The following is a 17,116-nucleotide window of genomic DNA, read 5'->3' as shown; positions in this document are numbered from 1 at the left end:
TATCATATTTATTCCCAGTGGGTTTTAAGTTGGCTAGTTCAGAAATTATTGTTCTTTGTCTAAGTTAATTATTTCTTTATTGCCTTACAAATGTTGTAATTGTAAAGATTCTGCATACCTATTAGCTTATATTTTTCCTGTATATAGCTTACAGAATGATTGCACTCTTTAGCAACAAGTTTAAAGAATCAATATTGAAGTCTTGTAAGCTTATCAATGTTTGTTTGCATTGTGTAACCCCATACGAGAAAACAGTAGTGAGCGTAGAATAGAAACAACGAATGGCAAATAATAAGTATTGTTTTCAACGGAAGTAGATAATGGTTGCGATAAATTATACCAAGTATACGTGCAGTTTTTATTACTACCTGCTGTACTTATGTGTCCCACAACATGTTATTCGAAAATATGACACCTAAAGTTTTAACATGATCGACAATTTGGATAATATCATTGCTAAGAAAGAGAGAAGGAGTTACATGCACCTGCTTGCCTTTTGCTAGAAAAATAACCGCCTTAGCTTTTTCTGTATTAATTACTAGCCCTTTGGAGCAGGCGCAGTCATATAACTTCTGTAATATATGATTTCCTCTTTGAATTAACGGGTTAATATCTTCGTGTACAAAAAATACACTCGTATCATCAGCATAAACGATAAAGTTTGCTGAACAATCTATTTTGCTGAAATTTTGATGAAGAATTCCTGCGGGGTATCCGACCATTTTCGTGGGTCGATCCGGAAAGCAGTGCACTTTAACACAGCGTCTCAAACGGTCACCTATAGGAGTTCATTTGGAGCGTACAACCGTTATCAAACGCCCAGATAGCGCTCAATGTGACATTCAGAGCTGGTAGAGCGCTGATGAAACAATGTGCAATCACTTATCTCCTGACACATCCGCTCTCAGATTCTATATCATTGCGCACCTGAGTTCTTCCGCAAGTTCGCATTGACGATCAATGACGCACATTGGGCTTGCTCCGCCCTAACCGGTGAATCCAGCATGCAATGAAACCACCAGTGACGTCACCGGTCAAGACACGGTCGAAACCACAGTCACTGAACCGATGTACATTGAGTAATTATGTCAAGTGATGTACAGTTACGTTCAATATGAGATGCAACATGGTGCACATGTTCAGAGGGACTCCAAACACGTGCACCATGTATTGCGTGTCCACGCCGGTGGCGTGGACACGCAAAACGGCGTGGACCGCATCAGCGTGGACACGTCGACAGCGACCACAAAAAAAAAAAAAAAGGCAGAAACTCATTTAGCTAAGATGCCTCAATAGCAGCCAGCCACACACGTGTAACGGTAACCTTAGTAAAGGTCCTACTTTTAGGTTACACCGGAGTAAATCTTCTTAGGGGATCTTTTCAACATCTGCGCGAATGTGAAACTATGCACCTTTAACGAACATTGCGGCACTAGCTTGGCGCGAAATATAGCCGAACCGGGCAAATCTTAACGCAACGGCCTGCTTCTCCATTCATAAAGGTCAAAACTGCAGTAATATCACTGAAATTCGCAGAAACGTGGATAACACTGCCAGGCAAGCCCAAACCTGAACCAAAAGCTACAGGGTCTAAACTACAATCAATTTATTGTCTTATATTTTACAGTGGAACTCGGATATATCGAATCTGAAGGGGATCCCAAGAAAGTTGGATATATCGGTAATTTGATATATAAAAAATTATACAAAAATTTTCAAGGGAATTTTACTGCTGTTCGTTATACACAATAATTCGTTATATATAGGTTCGATATATCCGGGTTCGACTGTATGTACATTGACGCAGCTAGTGAGCCAAAACGTTACCTTGCCGCTGAGAACGACCAGTGCTTTGAGAAGCTGCGCGTGTACTCCTGGCGACATGTTGGCTGGCAGCCAAAGGTCGCCAGGAGGCCCTTGAGGAGGATCCAGGAAACCCAACTCGCCGTGCATGAACTCCTTGAATGCTGCGATGGCTGGGGCGTCGCCACTCGGTCTGGCCGTTTCGCACAGCGCCATGAATTGCTCGGGGCGTTGTCCCAACGGCACGTCGCCGAGGTAGTCGCTCATCTTCGGCCGGCTCTGCTCCAGAATCGAGTCCAGGACCATCTACGTATACGAACGACGCTGTTACGTCACGAGTTGTATAGAAGACGTCACCTCAAAAAGGAAGCGAAGCATGCAACTTTCCGAAATAGCTCGTCCTAAGCGAATACGTTCTGCGGAAACCTGCAACGTGGGGGAGGCTTACGCAATTAAGAGAAGCGTTGTCCCAACTCATCTTTGGATCGCTGCCGGTCGATATGATCGCCGTGCCATCGGCTTTCGCTTTACATGCAGAAGGGCAGTTTTTTTTTTCTGACCTTTTCACTTATGTGCGCTTGTGTGATACTGGTTCCGCACATACTACACGTCTATTCAAGCCACAGAAAGAAATATACCAGCTGTCGCTGTAAAATAGTTCCGCTTGAACTATTTCAATATTTGAACAACAGCTTGAATATTTATTCTAAATGATTTTGTTTCTGTCGGTTTTTCCAGTTTCCTTGTGAAAAAAAAAAACGATAAAAAAGTTATATCTATAGTCGCGGAATCTTTTTAGACGATGTCAGAAAAAAAATGTTGAAAAGGCCCGCATAATGCCACAGCCATTATGCAGGCGTTTTTCGGATCCCTAAGGGAATGCTACACTCTATATAGAGGTCACCGTGTTTGATCAGTTTCTTCCACTGTGTCTTATCGGCCGATCACCCCCGTTACTTTTCTTATATAGCTTCTTAGTATTTATACCATCACCGATAAAAATTGATCTTACCATGTCTTCTTTGGTGGCTTCATTTCCACCTATCACGTGATTCAATCGCCTTTTCCTGCTTGACAACTCAGCTCTCGTCCCTTCTCATATCCATGGTTGTCCCAGTCTTTCATGATTTGCTGCAATGTCTGCAGTTCCGACTGTTCCTTCGATATGGCTGTACGTTACTGTAGAGTAACGTCGTCGAATAATCAGCAACAAAAGAAGAATACAGCATACGGGCGCCATAAGATGGTCGTGAATTGCACGCGTAACCCACGGCGCCGTCTGTCAGCAGACTGCGAATTTTGCGGGGTCCTTGAACGGGGTGGGTGACTCCCCACGAGAGAAAAGGCCGGCTGGGAGCGGCGTCTCGAACGGGACATTACGATACAGTTATCTTTTAATTACCACCGCCAATTCCAGTTATTATCGCCAAATTTACCACTTTTCAAACGAGTGTCAAGCTCACTTTCCCGCTATACGCACCATAGCTCAGAATATGTCGTCCAACCCGATGCCAAAATCGTGATCGCGCTGCGGCTGGAGCAATGTTTACGCTTTTGCGCATTCCTTCACATCGTGTTTGACTAAAAAAAAAAAAAAAAGCTAGAACAATAAAGCGCGAATTACGCATCAGTGGCCGAATTCACAAACATTTTCGTTCCTAAGTGATATTTGCCATTGACTGGCCATCTTCGCTAATAATATACAAAGTATTATGGTTGGCTAGAAAATGATCTTACGAACAATTCTAGCGTAAGAGCCTTTTTTTGTGTGGATATACAGGCACTGCACTTTAACAATTTGCAGGCCGCACATATTGGAGAATTGTGCCATGGCGCTCTATATACCTGAAAACAAGAAAAATCCCATATGCTCTATATCCAATAATCTCACGTGAATATATGCGAGCACACGAGATTTTGTACGGGATTTTCATATGTTCGTATGAAGTTGTTGGATATACAACATATGTTAGTTTTTTCGATAGGCCCCTTCCGGATAAGTCAGCTTAAAGGTACACTATACAGAATGGAGAAGTTGAGTTGCATTAATAAACCACTGTTGACTACAATACCGGAAAGGTTTCCCTTAGCTATGTGATGAGGCTTCGTAAGCCAGAAAAAACGCAAGAACGAAAGGCCAGTGGCGACGCCAGCGTCTGATATCTCGCACCAGCTCGACGCGTGACGTCATGAATTTTGACGGCATCAGCTCGGTCCTATAGTTATAACTTGCTATCGGTAAAGATGGACTTCTAAAAGACTGGCCTGCAGCGGGTTTCAAAAACATTTACTGAGCCACGACGGCTCAAATACAAGGAAATAGTTTGAAATCCGCGACGGCCCACGCGCGTGCCGGCGCTCCATGGGGTCTCAGCGCGATGTTCGACAAAATGGAACTTTTCAAAATACATCTTTGAAAGCCTACTTTATCAGTCTAAAGTGATTAAGCGTTTCTTTTTAGCGTACCTTTAACGGTTTTGCGAAAGGCTTTTGTAAGACCAATAACCGTGGGTTCTCTGCGAAAAAACCCACGCACTACAGCACCTGTACAGTTCTCAACGATTCAAACGCTATAATCGGCCCGCAATTAATGGCGGCCGGCGCTTTTTATGCCACCGGTACACGCTGAGCACTCCTAGCTGTTGCATTGTGGTGTATGATGAAAGCTAGCGCCTTTGTGACGTATATATTGTGACTGCATTTGGCCCCCCCAACGATTCTCCACATCGCTCACCGGTGGCGCAAAAGCACCGGCAGCCATGCGGGCCGATTATCGTGCCCGAGTGGCTGAGCATAAAAATAAAAACAAGAACAAATCACAGCCGACTAAGATACTACCTAATACGAAATTTGAGCGCAGCTTCATACTTGTTTTCATTTCGCGACATATTGGCTCGCGCGGACAATCTGTCTCATGCGGTACGTTGCAAACGGAGCGAAGTGTGGCGCGACTGCCTCGCTAATCGGGAGATCGCGAGAGGCAGCTCGTGGGTGAAGCGTGGGCGCGATTCACAGCAGCCGCCGCAGACAGACACATCCGCTCATGCAGCGCTTTGTTTCCATATATGGTATCGGTGACGTCGTCGGCGAACAGACGACGCGCGCTACTCTGGCGCCACCTCGTAGCCATCGTCGCCGCAGAGCCCGTCTAGCACGGCACTACGCTTTTCTTCCCACGCTTTCGCCATACCCTCCTCCTCCGCTTTCCCCCTCGCGCTGTCTTCGCTATCGTAGTCTTTCATCCCCCGCTGCGCTCCGCGTTCGCTCTTTCATCCTTCGCTGTGCTCGTTCGCTTGGTTACGAAGGACGCCGACGCTCGCCTCCGGAACGGGCGCCTAAGAGCTGCGCTCTAAAAATTGAAGAAAGAAGAAAATCGATGGGCACCTCCTCGACGATTGTGCTGGTGAGGCTAGTGTGTTTGCGCTTCCAGGCCGCGCAGACGTATAGGCCGAAGTCCTCGCAGGGGTCCAGGGATCCGTTCCGCTTGGCGCTCAACGCCGTCGCGTGTTTCAGACAGCCGTCGGTCGAGCAGACGGGAAAAGAGCTCGGCGTATCCTGATTGGCGAACAAGTAGAGCCACGTGAGGGTCAGCAGGGGAAGCAGCACGGAAGCCAGGAGGAATAGAGCGATCACCGCCATCCTGCAGCGTGCGCTTTCCGAGTGCGAGTAGTTGCTCGGCGGCTGGTACTCCTGCGGATGTGCAACGGCCGTATGCAGACTGTCAGATGCAAAATTTCCACAATTTCAAAAATTTGTAATTTCCGAACAAAAAAGTAAATGACTTTCTTCAGTTTATATGCCTCAGCGTAAATTCAGACTCCTAAATACTGCCAACATTAAAGGCCAACTGCGCGAAATTTCGGGCCGCAACATAAGCCTAGTTTCAGATAAAATAGGCGTTCGTGATATCAAAACTAAAAAAAAGAAAAAAAAAGGGAGGGGGGGACGGTTGATCTCTTGTTCAGAGGAATTGGTCCTAACACGAAAGTGAAACGTGTATACTAAGAAGCATGCAGTGGGCAGATTCGTTGCACATTCACAAATACAAGTCCATAAATGTGCACAGACTTTTATTAATAACAGTCTCACACGCGCGCGCCAACCCCTTTCCTTCCCTTTCCCTGCCCGCGACACATCAAACGACCCTGATTGGTCGCGCGCGTCATGTGATCCGGCGCCGGCGCAGCTTTCCCCGCACCTGCTGTACTCTGGGAGCAGCGAGGTTTTCTTTCTTTCCTTCTCTTCTTTCTTGTCCCTGGCTCATGCCCGCATATCCTTGCTTATTATCGTTAACAGTGACATAACTGACGAGCATGTAACGTCATTGATGTCGCGACGTATCAGTCATGTTAGTCACATTCGTACCCTTCGATGCTAATTTTGGTATATACAATGTGAACGAGACGCGAGTTTTCGACAGGTTTTCGATAGGGTGTTAGCGTGACACCAGCGCCGCCGCCGCCAACGTTACTCGCCGCAGGCACTTGTGAGGCAATACAAGTTTCGCTTGAACAGCGCTAGGAACGCGCCAGGAACGCAGTCTTCAAGCCTGGCGTCCTAAAGCCTTTACCTTCCGCGGTATACCCCAGTCCATGGCTATGACTTAAGGGGTTACTGGTTCGTTCCCGACCACGGCAGCCGCATTCCGATGGCGACGGAATTCAAGAAACCTCGGGTACCGTGCACTGGGTGAACGTTAAAGAATCCCCGGTGGTCAAAATTAATCCGGTGTCGCGCACTATACAGCGTGCCTCAGTCAGATCGTGGTTCTGGAGCGTAAAACGCCATAATTTAATTAAATGATTTTAACGCACCTATTCGCGTGCCTGAGCACGTAAAACCAAGACTCACTCTATAGACTTATCATTTAGAAGCAAACCACTGCACTCGCCTGTGATTCGACGTTGGCAGATGCGCAAGAATGTGAGCATAGCCGAACTATAAGCACCATTCATGAGCGCAGGGCTTTGAAGTCGCAGCCCACGTATTCCAATATTCATGCGCATATCTAACTCTACACTTTATAAAAGGCGCAGAATTCCGGTGCGAATCTGCTCACCGGCATTGAGATGCTCGGGAAATCGTGTCGATCGCGGGGGGACTTCAGCGCTGCATACGAAGACGCCTGCGTCATCGATGCCTTGAGGGTTGTCGGCTCCTCTGCTACACCATCTGGTACCGTTGACAATAAGGGGGTCGGGTTCACAGTGGTAGCGGCCGTACCGTCACCTGTAATAGAGTATCTCTCAGCAGAGACATATACCGAAACAACGCACACGAAGTAAAAAAAAAAGGAAACGACTTTAACTAATGATTATTTGCTCGAAACTGCGACTAATTGGACTTGGAATAACAATTAAATTCAGGTCTTTCTCGCGCCCGATGCTACGGGTGTAGTAAGCGTGCCAAAGAGCACTGACGAACTTTCACCTCCAAGTTGCAGATATTACGGGCCTTGTTGAAACATCCTTCGTGTTTGCTACGGTAGTATAGTGGGGCGCCATTTAGCATGCACTCGGCTAAGAACAGCTGCTGTCTGCGAAATTTGGGCACGCGCCTTTCCGTCGTTGTTCTCACATTTATTTTGTGTGCGTGCGCGCGCGCGCCCGCGCGTGTGTGTGTGGAAGTTTTCAGCAAGAACGCTCGTGTGCCGTGCTTTGGGTGCACGTAAAAAAAGAAAGAAAAAAGAAAGAACTCGGGTATAGTCAAAATTAATCCGGAGCCCTCCACCTCGGCGTTCGTATAATCGCATGCAATAATTGTGCAGTTTCTGGACGTTAAACCCCACAATTTATGACCAGAGGCTTCACGAACCTTTTGCGATAAAAAATATACCTTGCTATCGCAAGTAAAGAAAGATGGAAGTACCTGCCGTCCCCGTATCTCTAATGACCGACAGCTCGCTGTAGAGGTTTGCCATGTGTAGACCGGTCGGTAACGCCGCTGGAGCGACGGAGCTGCCAGGCACCGTGGAAGGCTGCGAAGCACAACTCTCGGCGGCCTTCTTGCTTTCCGAGGTGGCCGCACCGTCGAGCATCTTGGATCGCCTCCGAGATGTGGGCTCTTCTTGACGTTGCTCGGGCATGGCAGACTGGGAGGCTGCAGCCCTTTCCGAGGCACCGCCTTCGTTCGCCAGCTGTGCAGACCGGGACGATCTCCGGGACAACTTCCGGGACGACCTTCGAGACGAGGCGCTCCTGCGAGAAGACGTCGACTTGCGCCTCTTTTCCAGGCCAGCCATCTTGACTGCCCCTTCAGGCTTCGCGGACTCTCTCCGAGAAGTGGCTGCCTTAGGGTCTGCAGGGTGGTCCTCCCTGCCTGTCCCGTGTGAAGCGGGCGCGTCCGACGACGCCTTTTTCGGGGCGGCAGGCCCTCCCTGATCCGCGTCGTAGTCCTGCTCTCCATCAGGTGCCGAGGAGATACGCCGACTGCTGCGTTTGGAGCCACTGCCGGTTGAAGCGCGCGACGCGCGCCTTCCCACTGTCTTGGCCGATTCCTCGGGCTTCATAGGCTGCCTTTACGAAGGGGCACGGCGGCTGCACAGTTTTCAGCAACAGGGCTCGGCACTGTTATGGCTGGCGCCGAGCGGGCGCTATAGCGGGCACCGAAGACCTGACCGCAGATCTACCTCCCGTGGAAACGTAACCCGCCGCTTTCGACGACTCTCGCGTTAGCAGCTTCGGACTCGGCGGCCAAAATGGAGACGCGCCTTCGAGAGCTTCGGGCAGAAGCACTGCCCTTGGCGGAAAGCAGGAACTAGTGCCTTCCGGAAGGTAGGTTGCCCGCGAAGGCACCCTTGAAGGGTCCGTAGCGCTTCAGGAGTACGAGTATAGCAGTAGTTGGCCCCAGGAACTAGTCCACGGCGACATTCTTCTTGTCGCTGTCCTTTTTCTTCTTATTCCTACCTCCACGAGGTTCGCGCACGAGGCTCCCACATCACGCGGGAGAACCGATGATGATGCCGCAGCAAGATGGAAAACGTGCGCCATATCATTATTAAGGCGAAAGCCTTAGACGGCTCATGGAACGAAACGTCCGATGTCCGGCGTTACGCCGTCCGGCGTTATGGCAACAAAATTCATAGGGAGTCGAATCCTCGAACTTTGGACTTTGGTGGGAGTTGAACCCACGACCTTTGGTGTTAGTTAGGGTGAATTAGGCAATTATAACAAAGCGTGAAGCTGAGGCGAAGAAACGTCAGTACGACCTGTGGTGTTAATTAAGGCGACGTTAATTAAGGCACAGTTAGTTAAGATAAAGTTAAGGTATATATATATATATATATATATATATATATATATATATATATATCCGGGTGTTTCAGCGAACACTTTCAAAATTCTTAAATGTTGCCTGTGGCAGATAGCACAATTCTAGTTCATGAGCTGGTCTACTCGAAGAGGCGGACATTGCTTGCACAAGAAATTGATATGCATAATCGACTAATTAACAAAAATTAACTCATTAAACTTTCAACTAATTACCTGATGGCCCGTATTGCAATTTACAAATCGTAGACGTGGAGTTCGCAAGGTGGATCCACTTGGAACGAATTCTCTGGATTACACCAGTTTCGATATATTAATTTCCGAACTTTGCGGAGAAATGCATTGGCGTATCAAATATATTACCATGATCATCATCATCATGGACAGAAGCTAACCCCCCCCCCCCCCCCCCCTCAGAAAAACCTGGATCCGCCCCTGACATCAGATGTGTGCGACCTAGGAGAATGAATACCAAATTTCCAGCGAACTTGTTCCTTTCCAACAGTTTCAATAAAAGTTTCAGTTTCCTGTAATTATATCGCATAGTTTAAAAAGTTGCCCGTATATGACTGTATGTAATGTATGTATGTATGACCGCATGTAATGCTTTGGAGCACTTCTTGTTGGAAATATTTTAAAAAGCCAGTAATTCATTAACACACATGTTACAACGCCATAACATCTGCCATGGTGTACTCCCTCCTGATATAATCTCGACCGGGTGAGGTGGGTCGTCACCGCAGGAATCAGGAGACGGTGATGAAGGCGGGCATCGTGACGATGAAAAATAGCAAAGATTGTATTCACTTCATTGGTACATGGTTTTGACTCTATCCGAGTCTCGAGCGGTTCTGTCTAACACGGGGGCCAGGACGGCCTTAAATAACCCCTCGTGGTCTTGTGGTAGCCGATGTCTCCTTCGGGGAACTAGTGGAAGTGTCAGTCCTCTGTCGGGTGGTCAAGTTGACGACCTCCTCTCCCTCGGGTCTTCTTTCTTGGTAGCTCGCCTTTTTCGTCTGCTCAGGTCGTAGAGGTGTGACGCTTTCTCGTGGATGAAGGGGATTATCTCGTCACGGGAAAGGCGCTCGGGCTTGTTTCCCACATTTGAGAGGTACAGTTTCCAGGAAATCACAACCGCCTCTTGGGGATGTAGATAATTGCCCCGACACGGGAACGTGCGCGGGTTTGGTTTCCCCCATTAACCTGTCGAATTCCTTGCCGATCATAACACTCCCTACTCTGCTGCCCTCCACCCAGCCCACTCAAATTTCGCTAGATTTGATATCGGTTGAGTCACAGTTCTCCCAGGGCAGCGGGATAAATGCTGCTTTGTTCGTAAAACACATTCATAAAGCTCCCGATCGTTTGCTTGCGTAATTTACTGCAAATATCATAATTAGTTCCCTAGCTGTCCTTGAAGTGTACTTAAATAGTGCCCATATACCGCGCCCTTTATTTTCTCCAAATATAAACAATGTCTCTTGTTTAGTTCATTGATGACATCGCTGAAACCAACTCGGAACGCCTCAGTATGACGCATGAAAAAAAAAAAAAAAAACGGGGGAAAAAACGGGGAAAAAAAACGACCGCTCAGTAATTATTTGCAACGCTTATAACTAGACCAGGAATGTAAAAATTTTGTCGCACATTGCACTTACCATGACACCCCCTCCCCTTTCCACGAAATATAAGTCTGTTGTAACCAACAGCTATGTCGGGACACTGGGAAGCATAGCTGAAAGTAACCATATCACACGCTCTAGCACTTGAACAAGATTCTTTTTTTTTTTTTTTACAAATACTGTGTTGGATCCAACCTCATTTAACTTCGCACAGAGAGTTTTCATAGCGTGCCACCAATTTTCGCTAAATTTTGTCTTGGTGGCGTTTATAGCTTTGTCAGGGTAATGGGCTCAATTCTGCCCCCTCTCGTTAAACAGGCTCATAACACACTAGAATGTTTGCATACGTAATTTATTGCGAAAGTCCCAATTACTCATCTATTTTAAACTTTACCTACATATCAAACATTACCTGGTCCTCAGAGTCCCAAACCATAAAGAACTTGCATGCCTCCTTTAGTTTAGTGAGGTCACCAGGCGAGCCCAATATATCATGCATGAAAACGTAAAAGCCAAATGCCGTGTATAGGCTCCCTTCAATGGTCAGGCGGCGCAGCGATCGGCTCAGCCATCAGCGCCGCCGTGTCAGTTCCGCGAAACACCGAGGCGGCCACTGGCCCACTTCTACGAAGGCATGCTTCTGCGGCGCTCGTTTGAAACAAGTCGGGCGTTCAAAACTGCGGTTTTCAAGGCAATTGAAAAACATTGAGGCCCATTTTCGACCACCGACACTCGAGAAAGGACGTCAACTTTACGACAACAACCATATATATCGTGTCAAAAAAGTAAACAGGACGGACATCGCAACAAAGTTCTTGTCACAACAAATAAAGCACGTTTACGACGTCGAACTCAAAGTAAGTTAACAAATAAATAATTTATTCCGCTTAAGTGGGCAAATACGGCCGTAAACGTTTTTCAACTATCATTTGTAGCTTCAGTATACTTCGAGTGTGCCTTGTTCATCACAGTTGTCGAGGTTTTGGCGAGTTGGAAGGTCACTTGAATGATTATGGAGCTTTTTTTCTCCGTTGACAAAGTACCTCGAACATAGTCTGGTGTTGTCATTCGCGCTCCAGTGTGAGAGGTCATCAGTGCTGAAACATAACAGAGAGCAATCAGGTGACACTCAACACCAAGACTGAAGAAATGTGTGCTAGCGTGCGCGAGAGAAGTGCTAATTTGCGAATACTCGATGTGTGCTGCGGTGCACTCCAGCCTTAGTTCTGTTGTTCTAAGCGCGAGAAAACGTCGGCATGAATGAGCCCGGTTTCAGCAGTCGCGTCTTGATCCAGGCGCAGAAAGGAGCTGCACGTTGGCTTATTAATGCACAACAAGAACTACAGTGCGTACAAAGGTCCAACTCGGAGCGCTTACGAAGCTAGATTTAACACATAACAACCACTGCGCATTTGTTTCGGAGCGAGACTAGCGAAACAACTAGCTAAACCAATTTACAACAGCGGGAATCAGATCGCGCGTGTTTATGCAGTTGTCGCTTTATTGTGCGTTTTCACGGATGCTGCCGTGTTTTTTTTTTCTTTCTTTTTTTACTTTTTTTAAGTTTGCGTTTTCGTCTTAGTTCATCAGAAATTTGCCAGAGCGACTCTTGACGGGCCGAACCGCGACGATCCACCTTCAGCCGCCGGGTTTCTCCCCACAGTCTTGAAGGGAAGCGGCACAATTTGATGCCGACATCCCCTTCGCGGTTGTGAAAATACATAAAACAGCAGTATATGCGCATGTTCTTTTTGTTCACACTTCTCACGGAGGAGCTGCCGAGTGGTCGCGCTGAATCCATTGAAAAATTGGAAAAGGAACCTTTTAGGCGCGCCTGAGCGCAGTACGGACCAAGGTGAAATGGCAGTGAGGGCCTACTCGCGGGTGCTCACCGCCGCTGCTAGGTGGCGCGACATGTACAGCCAAACTGCATTGCAGGGTGCCTATAGCGTAAAAGAAGTGGGAGAAAGTGAGTGTTCAGTAAATGCTTTTCGAGCACATAAGCCAACCTACACAGTTCAAATTTTCGGTACACGTCACGAAAACGTGGTCTTCATTTGTTCAAAATATGAAATATCTGCTGTTCTTGCTCCTGCCGGGAAACGAGTAATACTGTAGCTCTTATTTAAAAATGGCCTGAAAATTAAATCAACAAAATAAGAAGTGACACATGCCTTTAGGAAAGCTTCAGTTCAGTATTCTATTGGTATTGAAATGGCTCTGCACGTTCTATCAAGGTCATTTTTAGAAAAATATCTACGATAAGTCGTGATTATACAATGAAATTGAATGATCTAATGTCATTTCCAACGAATGACATTCGCTCGTAATGTCATTTGTTTGCTGTCACACGGGAAAATGTAATGGCATTCGTTGAAAATGACATTTGCAAACGAATGAGTTCGCCGAACTCATTCGCATTCGTTTTGGAACCAAATGTGTAGTCTCAACACCAGGAGCCTACCAATCAGCTTCGCAAACAGTGCATGTTTTTTTATTGTTTAACAAAAATAACTCTTGTTTTGTCAATTTTTATTGTATAATGTTCTACTTTCATGGCGTTTAAGTACACCACAGTGCATAATTGCTGAAAGCTACTCTCAATCCAGTGACTAGGCGGCCGTCTTTGGCTTTGGCTGTGGCACTGTGGCAGTCGTGTTTGTTCGCGCCAGCCATAGCCAGCAGCGCGCACTTCGCAGGAGCCGCTTGGTTAAACATGTGCCTGTTTTGCGATGACACCAAACCAAGAAGACTGTGATGTGGACATTAGGAGCCGCGCGCAGTGGTTCGAAGGGGAAACCCACACTCAGCTATGTGAATGAGTTTCGCATAGCCGCTCTTAGTACTCCCTAGAAATCGCTTCTTGCGTTTCCAATTTCAGGTTCAGCTTCCTTTCGTCGTTGTGATGTCTGGCCCGCATGCAAATCAAAGCAGCGATTACACGCAACTGCCGTTCTCGTGCTTCTTCAGCAGACATAGCGGTAGTTCTAGCCATCGTAGCGGTAGCGCCCGTAGTGCTTTCCTCCATGTTGTTTGCCTGAACTTTGGCTTGGCTTGACTCGACTCAGTTGCCAGTGTCGACGAGTTAGTGATCCAAAAACGCGATGTGAAAGGGAGGATCACTCATTGCAACGGATTTTAGCATACTACAAGATAATCATCGCACTAAATTAGGTACGACGCTATTATTGCGTCTCTTTTTTTTTTACTATCGTCAATGTCATCATTTTCAAATGACATTAGTTCTCGCCGTGTGACAGCGCGTGGTTAAAATGACATTAAACCCCAACAAATGTCATTCGTTGGAAATGACATTAGATCTGTCGTGTGACAGGGGTATAAGTCTGCATTTCACCATTTTTGATGGTGATGAGATACTGGGTCTGCAACGCTATGTAAACACTGTCTGGACGGAAATTCAATAGCTCCAGCAATTAATAATCCAACGATTTCATGCCGTAAAAGGCACGCGAATCGTTGGGCAGGGTTACTATAATACTTTAACCGGAGGTCTCCTCTCGCCCGGAGGTTAAATATAGCAAGCTGATTGTGTTTTCAACTGCGGTTAGGCGTTCCCAAAAACTCGGCATGATACAGGCAGGGCAAGCTGAAATTTGTTAGGGCGGGAACGGCCCAGCACCAGGCGTTCTCCGCAATGCGAGCGTGTATGGCGAATCCCGCGCGTCGCCTGCTACAGCGCGTCACGACGAGGCACAAAACACAATCCTCGCTGCCCAAGTAAGATATACGTATAATAGTAAAGAAAAGCATTACTTACGTGGCCACTCTATTAAGACAAATTTAGCTTCAGCTGTAGTGTTGTTGGACTTTCCAGCATGCACACGAAAGGGCCCGCTTTCAAAAGTGTGTGTGCGGGGGGCCAATGGCATACTTTGCCCTCCTGCCCCCTCGGTAGATACGCCTATGATGGACCCCACGCGAGCGACGGCATTTTGAGCGACGTCTCCTCGGTGGTGCCGGCATGAGGGCAGCAAATACGAACCTACATAAACTGGCGAGACGCATGCTTTAATCATTTAAGTTGATTTGTGTTGCTGCGCAGAGCAGCATGCACTAGTTCTGAAGGTCTTGCAGTCGGTTTTTTTATGCTTGCACATATAAAAATTTGGTCATTTGTTCGTTCCGTGCGACAACCGGTATGTCACAGATGTGCATCCTGTACCAGCACTTCCGGGAGACGAGCGACCAATTCTAGATCCAGAACCGAGCCAGGTTCTTTATTCTATGACCGAGTGATCGAGCTACAAGAACGAGCGAGCTGCTCGTTCGCGCGGCGCCCCGTTTCGGCGCTCGAAGCCGTCGCTGTCGCGCACAAAATTGCTCACATGGGGTTGGGGCTTTAGACAATGGGACCCAAGTTACCCAATTTGGCGGGAAAATTAAAAAACCCAGTCCGACAGCCCGACAGCCATATGCGTGAAGTTCCCAAAGAATGCTAATCGCGTTAAAAAATGTTTCAACATTGTTGCGCATACAAACTGGCTGTTCATGCATGCATGCTACTGACAGGATCGGACGTCGTCAGCTGCCCTCTTCCTCACCCTACGTGAGCCTGAATGAACGATCGAGCCTGCGTTCCATGCCTTGGCTGCACTTTAAGGTACCCCAGGTGGCCAAAAACAATCCGCAGTCCCCCACTACGACGTGCCTCATAATCATATCGTGGTTCTTTTGACGCGTAAATACCCTGAATAATTTTTGTACGATCGATCGAACGAACGAACGTGCGACCGAGCGACAAGCCTCCCCTCACACCACCGTGCCCCACAAGGAGGAAGAAAACTTTTCCTTCTTCCATGGTGCTCCACACCTTTGCCGCCCCTCACCGCAACTCCGTTGCCAGCAGGAGAGCTCATGCGCGATAGTACGTCCCCGCACCTCCCCGCAACTTGGTTGCTAGAAGGCACGCGCCCTTTCCCTCGGCGCCTTTGTATCGCAAGTCGCGAGTCCGACCATCAACCATCACCGACCACGAAAACTGCCGAAAGAGGCATAGTTAAAGATATTTCACATCACGAGCAATGGAGGTGCTGCACGGCTACGTGTTCCGTTATTTTTCTAGTCATACTCACAGCTTGCGCTGGAGTATTTGCTTACGTGAGAAAACTGGCGCTCGATAACATGGGAACGAGCTAACTTGCGGCGTGCAGCTGCCAAGCCAGCACTTTGACCAGTGGAGTTCATCTCGCATGCTTGTTCAACGGTTCAACGCTTTGATAACCTTGACTTCGTCATTCCGCCCACTAGTTTACCGCTAGCTAAAGCCATCTTAAGCCCCATTCATTCACCGATAGCTAAAGCCCCTGCAGGGTATTTACCGATGATGATGATGATGATTTATTGGCATCCCCTTTGAAACGGGGCGGCGACAAATAGTCACCTAGCCTGCTTGATTTAATCAGGTATACTATACATGTTCTTTATCTAGCATTTTTGTATACCTATCATTATTTTTCTTTTCAAAATTTACCTTGTACCGCTGCCTATGATTTTAAGAGATTCAGGTCGCATCCATCTTTTCCCTACTTTTTTCCACAGTACTCTAATCGCTCTCTTGCTGATCTCTACGGCTGATCTGTTTATGTTTCCTTCCACTTTAAACCCAAGCGCTTCTGGGAGTTGCACGTTACCTACGGTTCTCGCTGGGTGGATCCCGTCGCATTCCATTAGGATTTGCTGAGTGGTCTCTGGATCTTTACTGCAGCATACACATGTCTCATCTAGTTCCGAATATTTCCTCCGTTATGTTCTTGTCCTTAGGGGGCACCGGCTCGAGCCTCAAATAGCAAGGCACTGCCCTTTGTGTTATCGTACAGATTTTCCCTTCTGATTTCTTTCTTCTCATTCTTGTAAATCTCCATTGTCCTTTCGTTTCCATTCTTTGCCTCCAATTCACGGTCTCTATTTCTCTCACTTTCTTTCTGATGACCCCTGGTTGTCTATTTACAGTTTCGATTATCCTGTACTTGGTTGCCAACTTCCTTGACCTCTTCCTCCATTCTGTGTCCACGCTTATTCATGTAGAGATACTTGTGCACTTTAACCGCCATTTATTTTCATCCATGTTCCTGAGCCTTTCTTCAAAACTAATTTTGCTTTGTGCTTCTCTGACTTCAAAAGAGGCCCAACCCATGTCTCCATGCACTGCCTCATTTGTCGTATTACCGTGTGCTCCAAAGCCAACCGGCCTACTGATCTTTGGTTAACTTCCAAACCCGTCAATATATCCGATTTTAAGCATATAATGGCATTTGCGAATGTTAGCGCTGGCACCATTACTCCTTTCTCAGATTCCACGCACCACCTCATACTTATTGTGGCCCCACAGTGCTCTGTGTTCATTAATGCTGCATTCCGCTTCCCTTTATTTTCAGATTATCTTGGTGGTTGCTTGAGTAATTC

General features: G+C 47.2%; 1 protein-coding gene across 1 annotated transcript; it reads right to left on the bottom strand.

The window, feature by feature from the left end:
- Positions 1–450: 450 nt before the first annotated feature.
- Positions 451–15,931, bottom strand: LOC125944987 (uncharacterized). Its single transcript, XM_049666495.1, has 5 exons — positions 15,812–15,931; positions 6,863–7,032; positions 5,188–5,493; positions 1,828–2,109; positions 451–456 (listed from the first exon to the last, which is right to left on the bottom strand). The coding sequence occupies exons 1-5, from the start codon at positions 15,903–15,905 to the stop codon at positions 451–453; spliced, it is 858 nt and encodes a 285-aa protein (XP_049522452.1). The 5' UTR covers positions 15,906–15,931.
- Between the last annotated feature and the right edge of the window lie 1,185 nt (positions 15,932–17,116).

Source organism: Dermacentor silvarum, chromosome 4 (genome assembly GCF_013339745.2).
Source record: "Dermacentor silvarum isolate Dsil-2018 chromosome 4, BIME_Dsil_1.4, whole genome shotgun sequence".
In the NCBI taxonomy this organism is placed as follows: Eukaryota; Metazoa; Arthropoda; class Arachnida; order Ixodida; family Ixodidae; genus Dermacentor; species Dermacentor silvarum.
Note: the sequence above shows the minus strand (reverse complement) of the source record. Positions and strands in the feature narration are given on the sequence as shown.

Coding starts and splice junctions, on each gene's coding strand:
- LOC125944987 (XM_049666495.1), bottom strand. CDS start 15,905: ATGCGAGATGAACTCCACTGGTCAAAGTGCTGGCTTGGCAGCTGCACG. Junction 7,033..15,811: donor TCGAGCGCCAGTTTTCTCAC/GTAAGCAAATAC, acceptor ACTCTATTACAG/GTGACGGTACGGCCGCTACC. Junction 2,110..5,187: donor CCAGCACAATCGTCGAGGAG/GTGCCCATCGAT, acceptor TCGTATACGTAG/ATGGTCCTGGACTCGATTCT.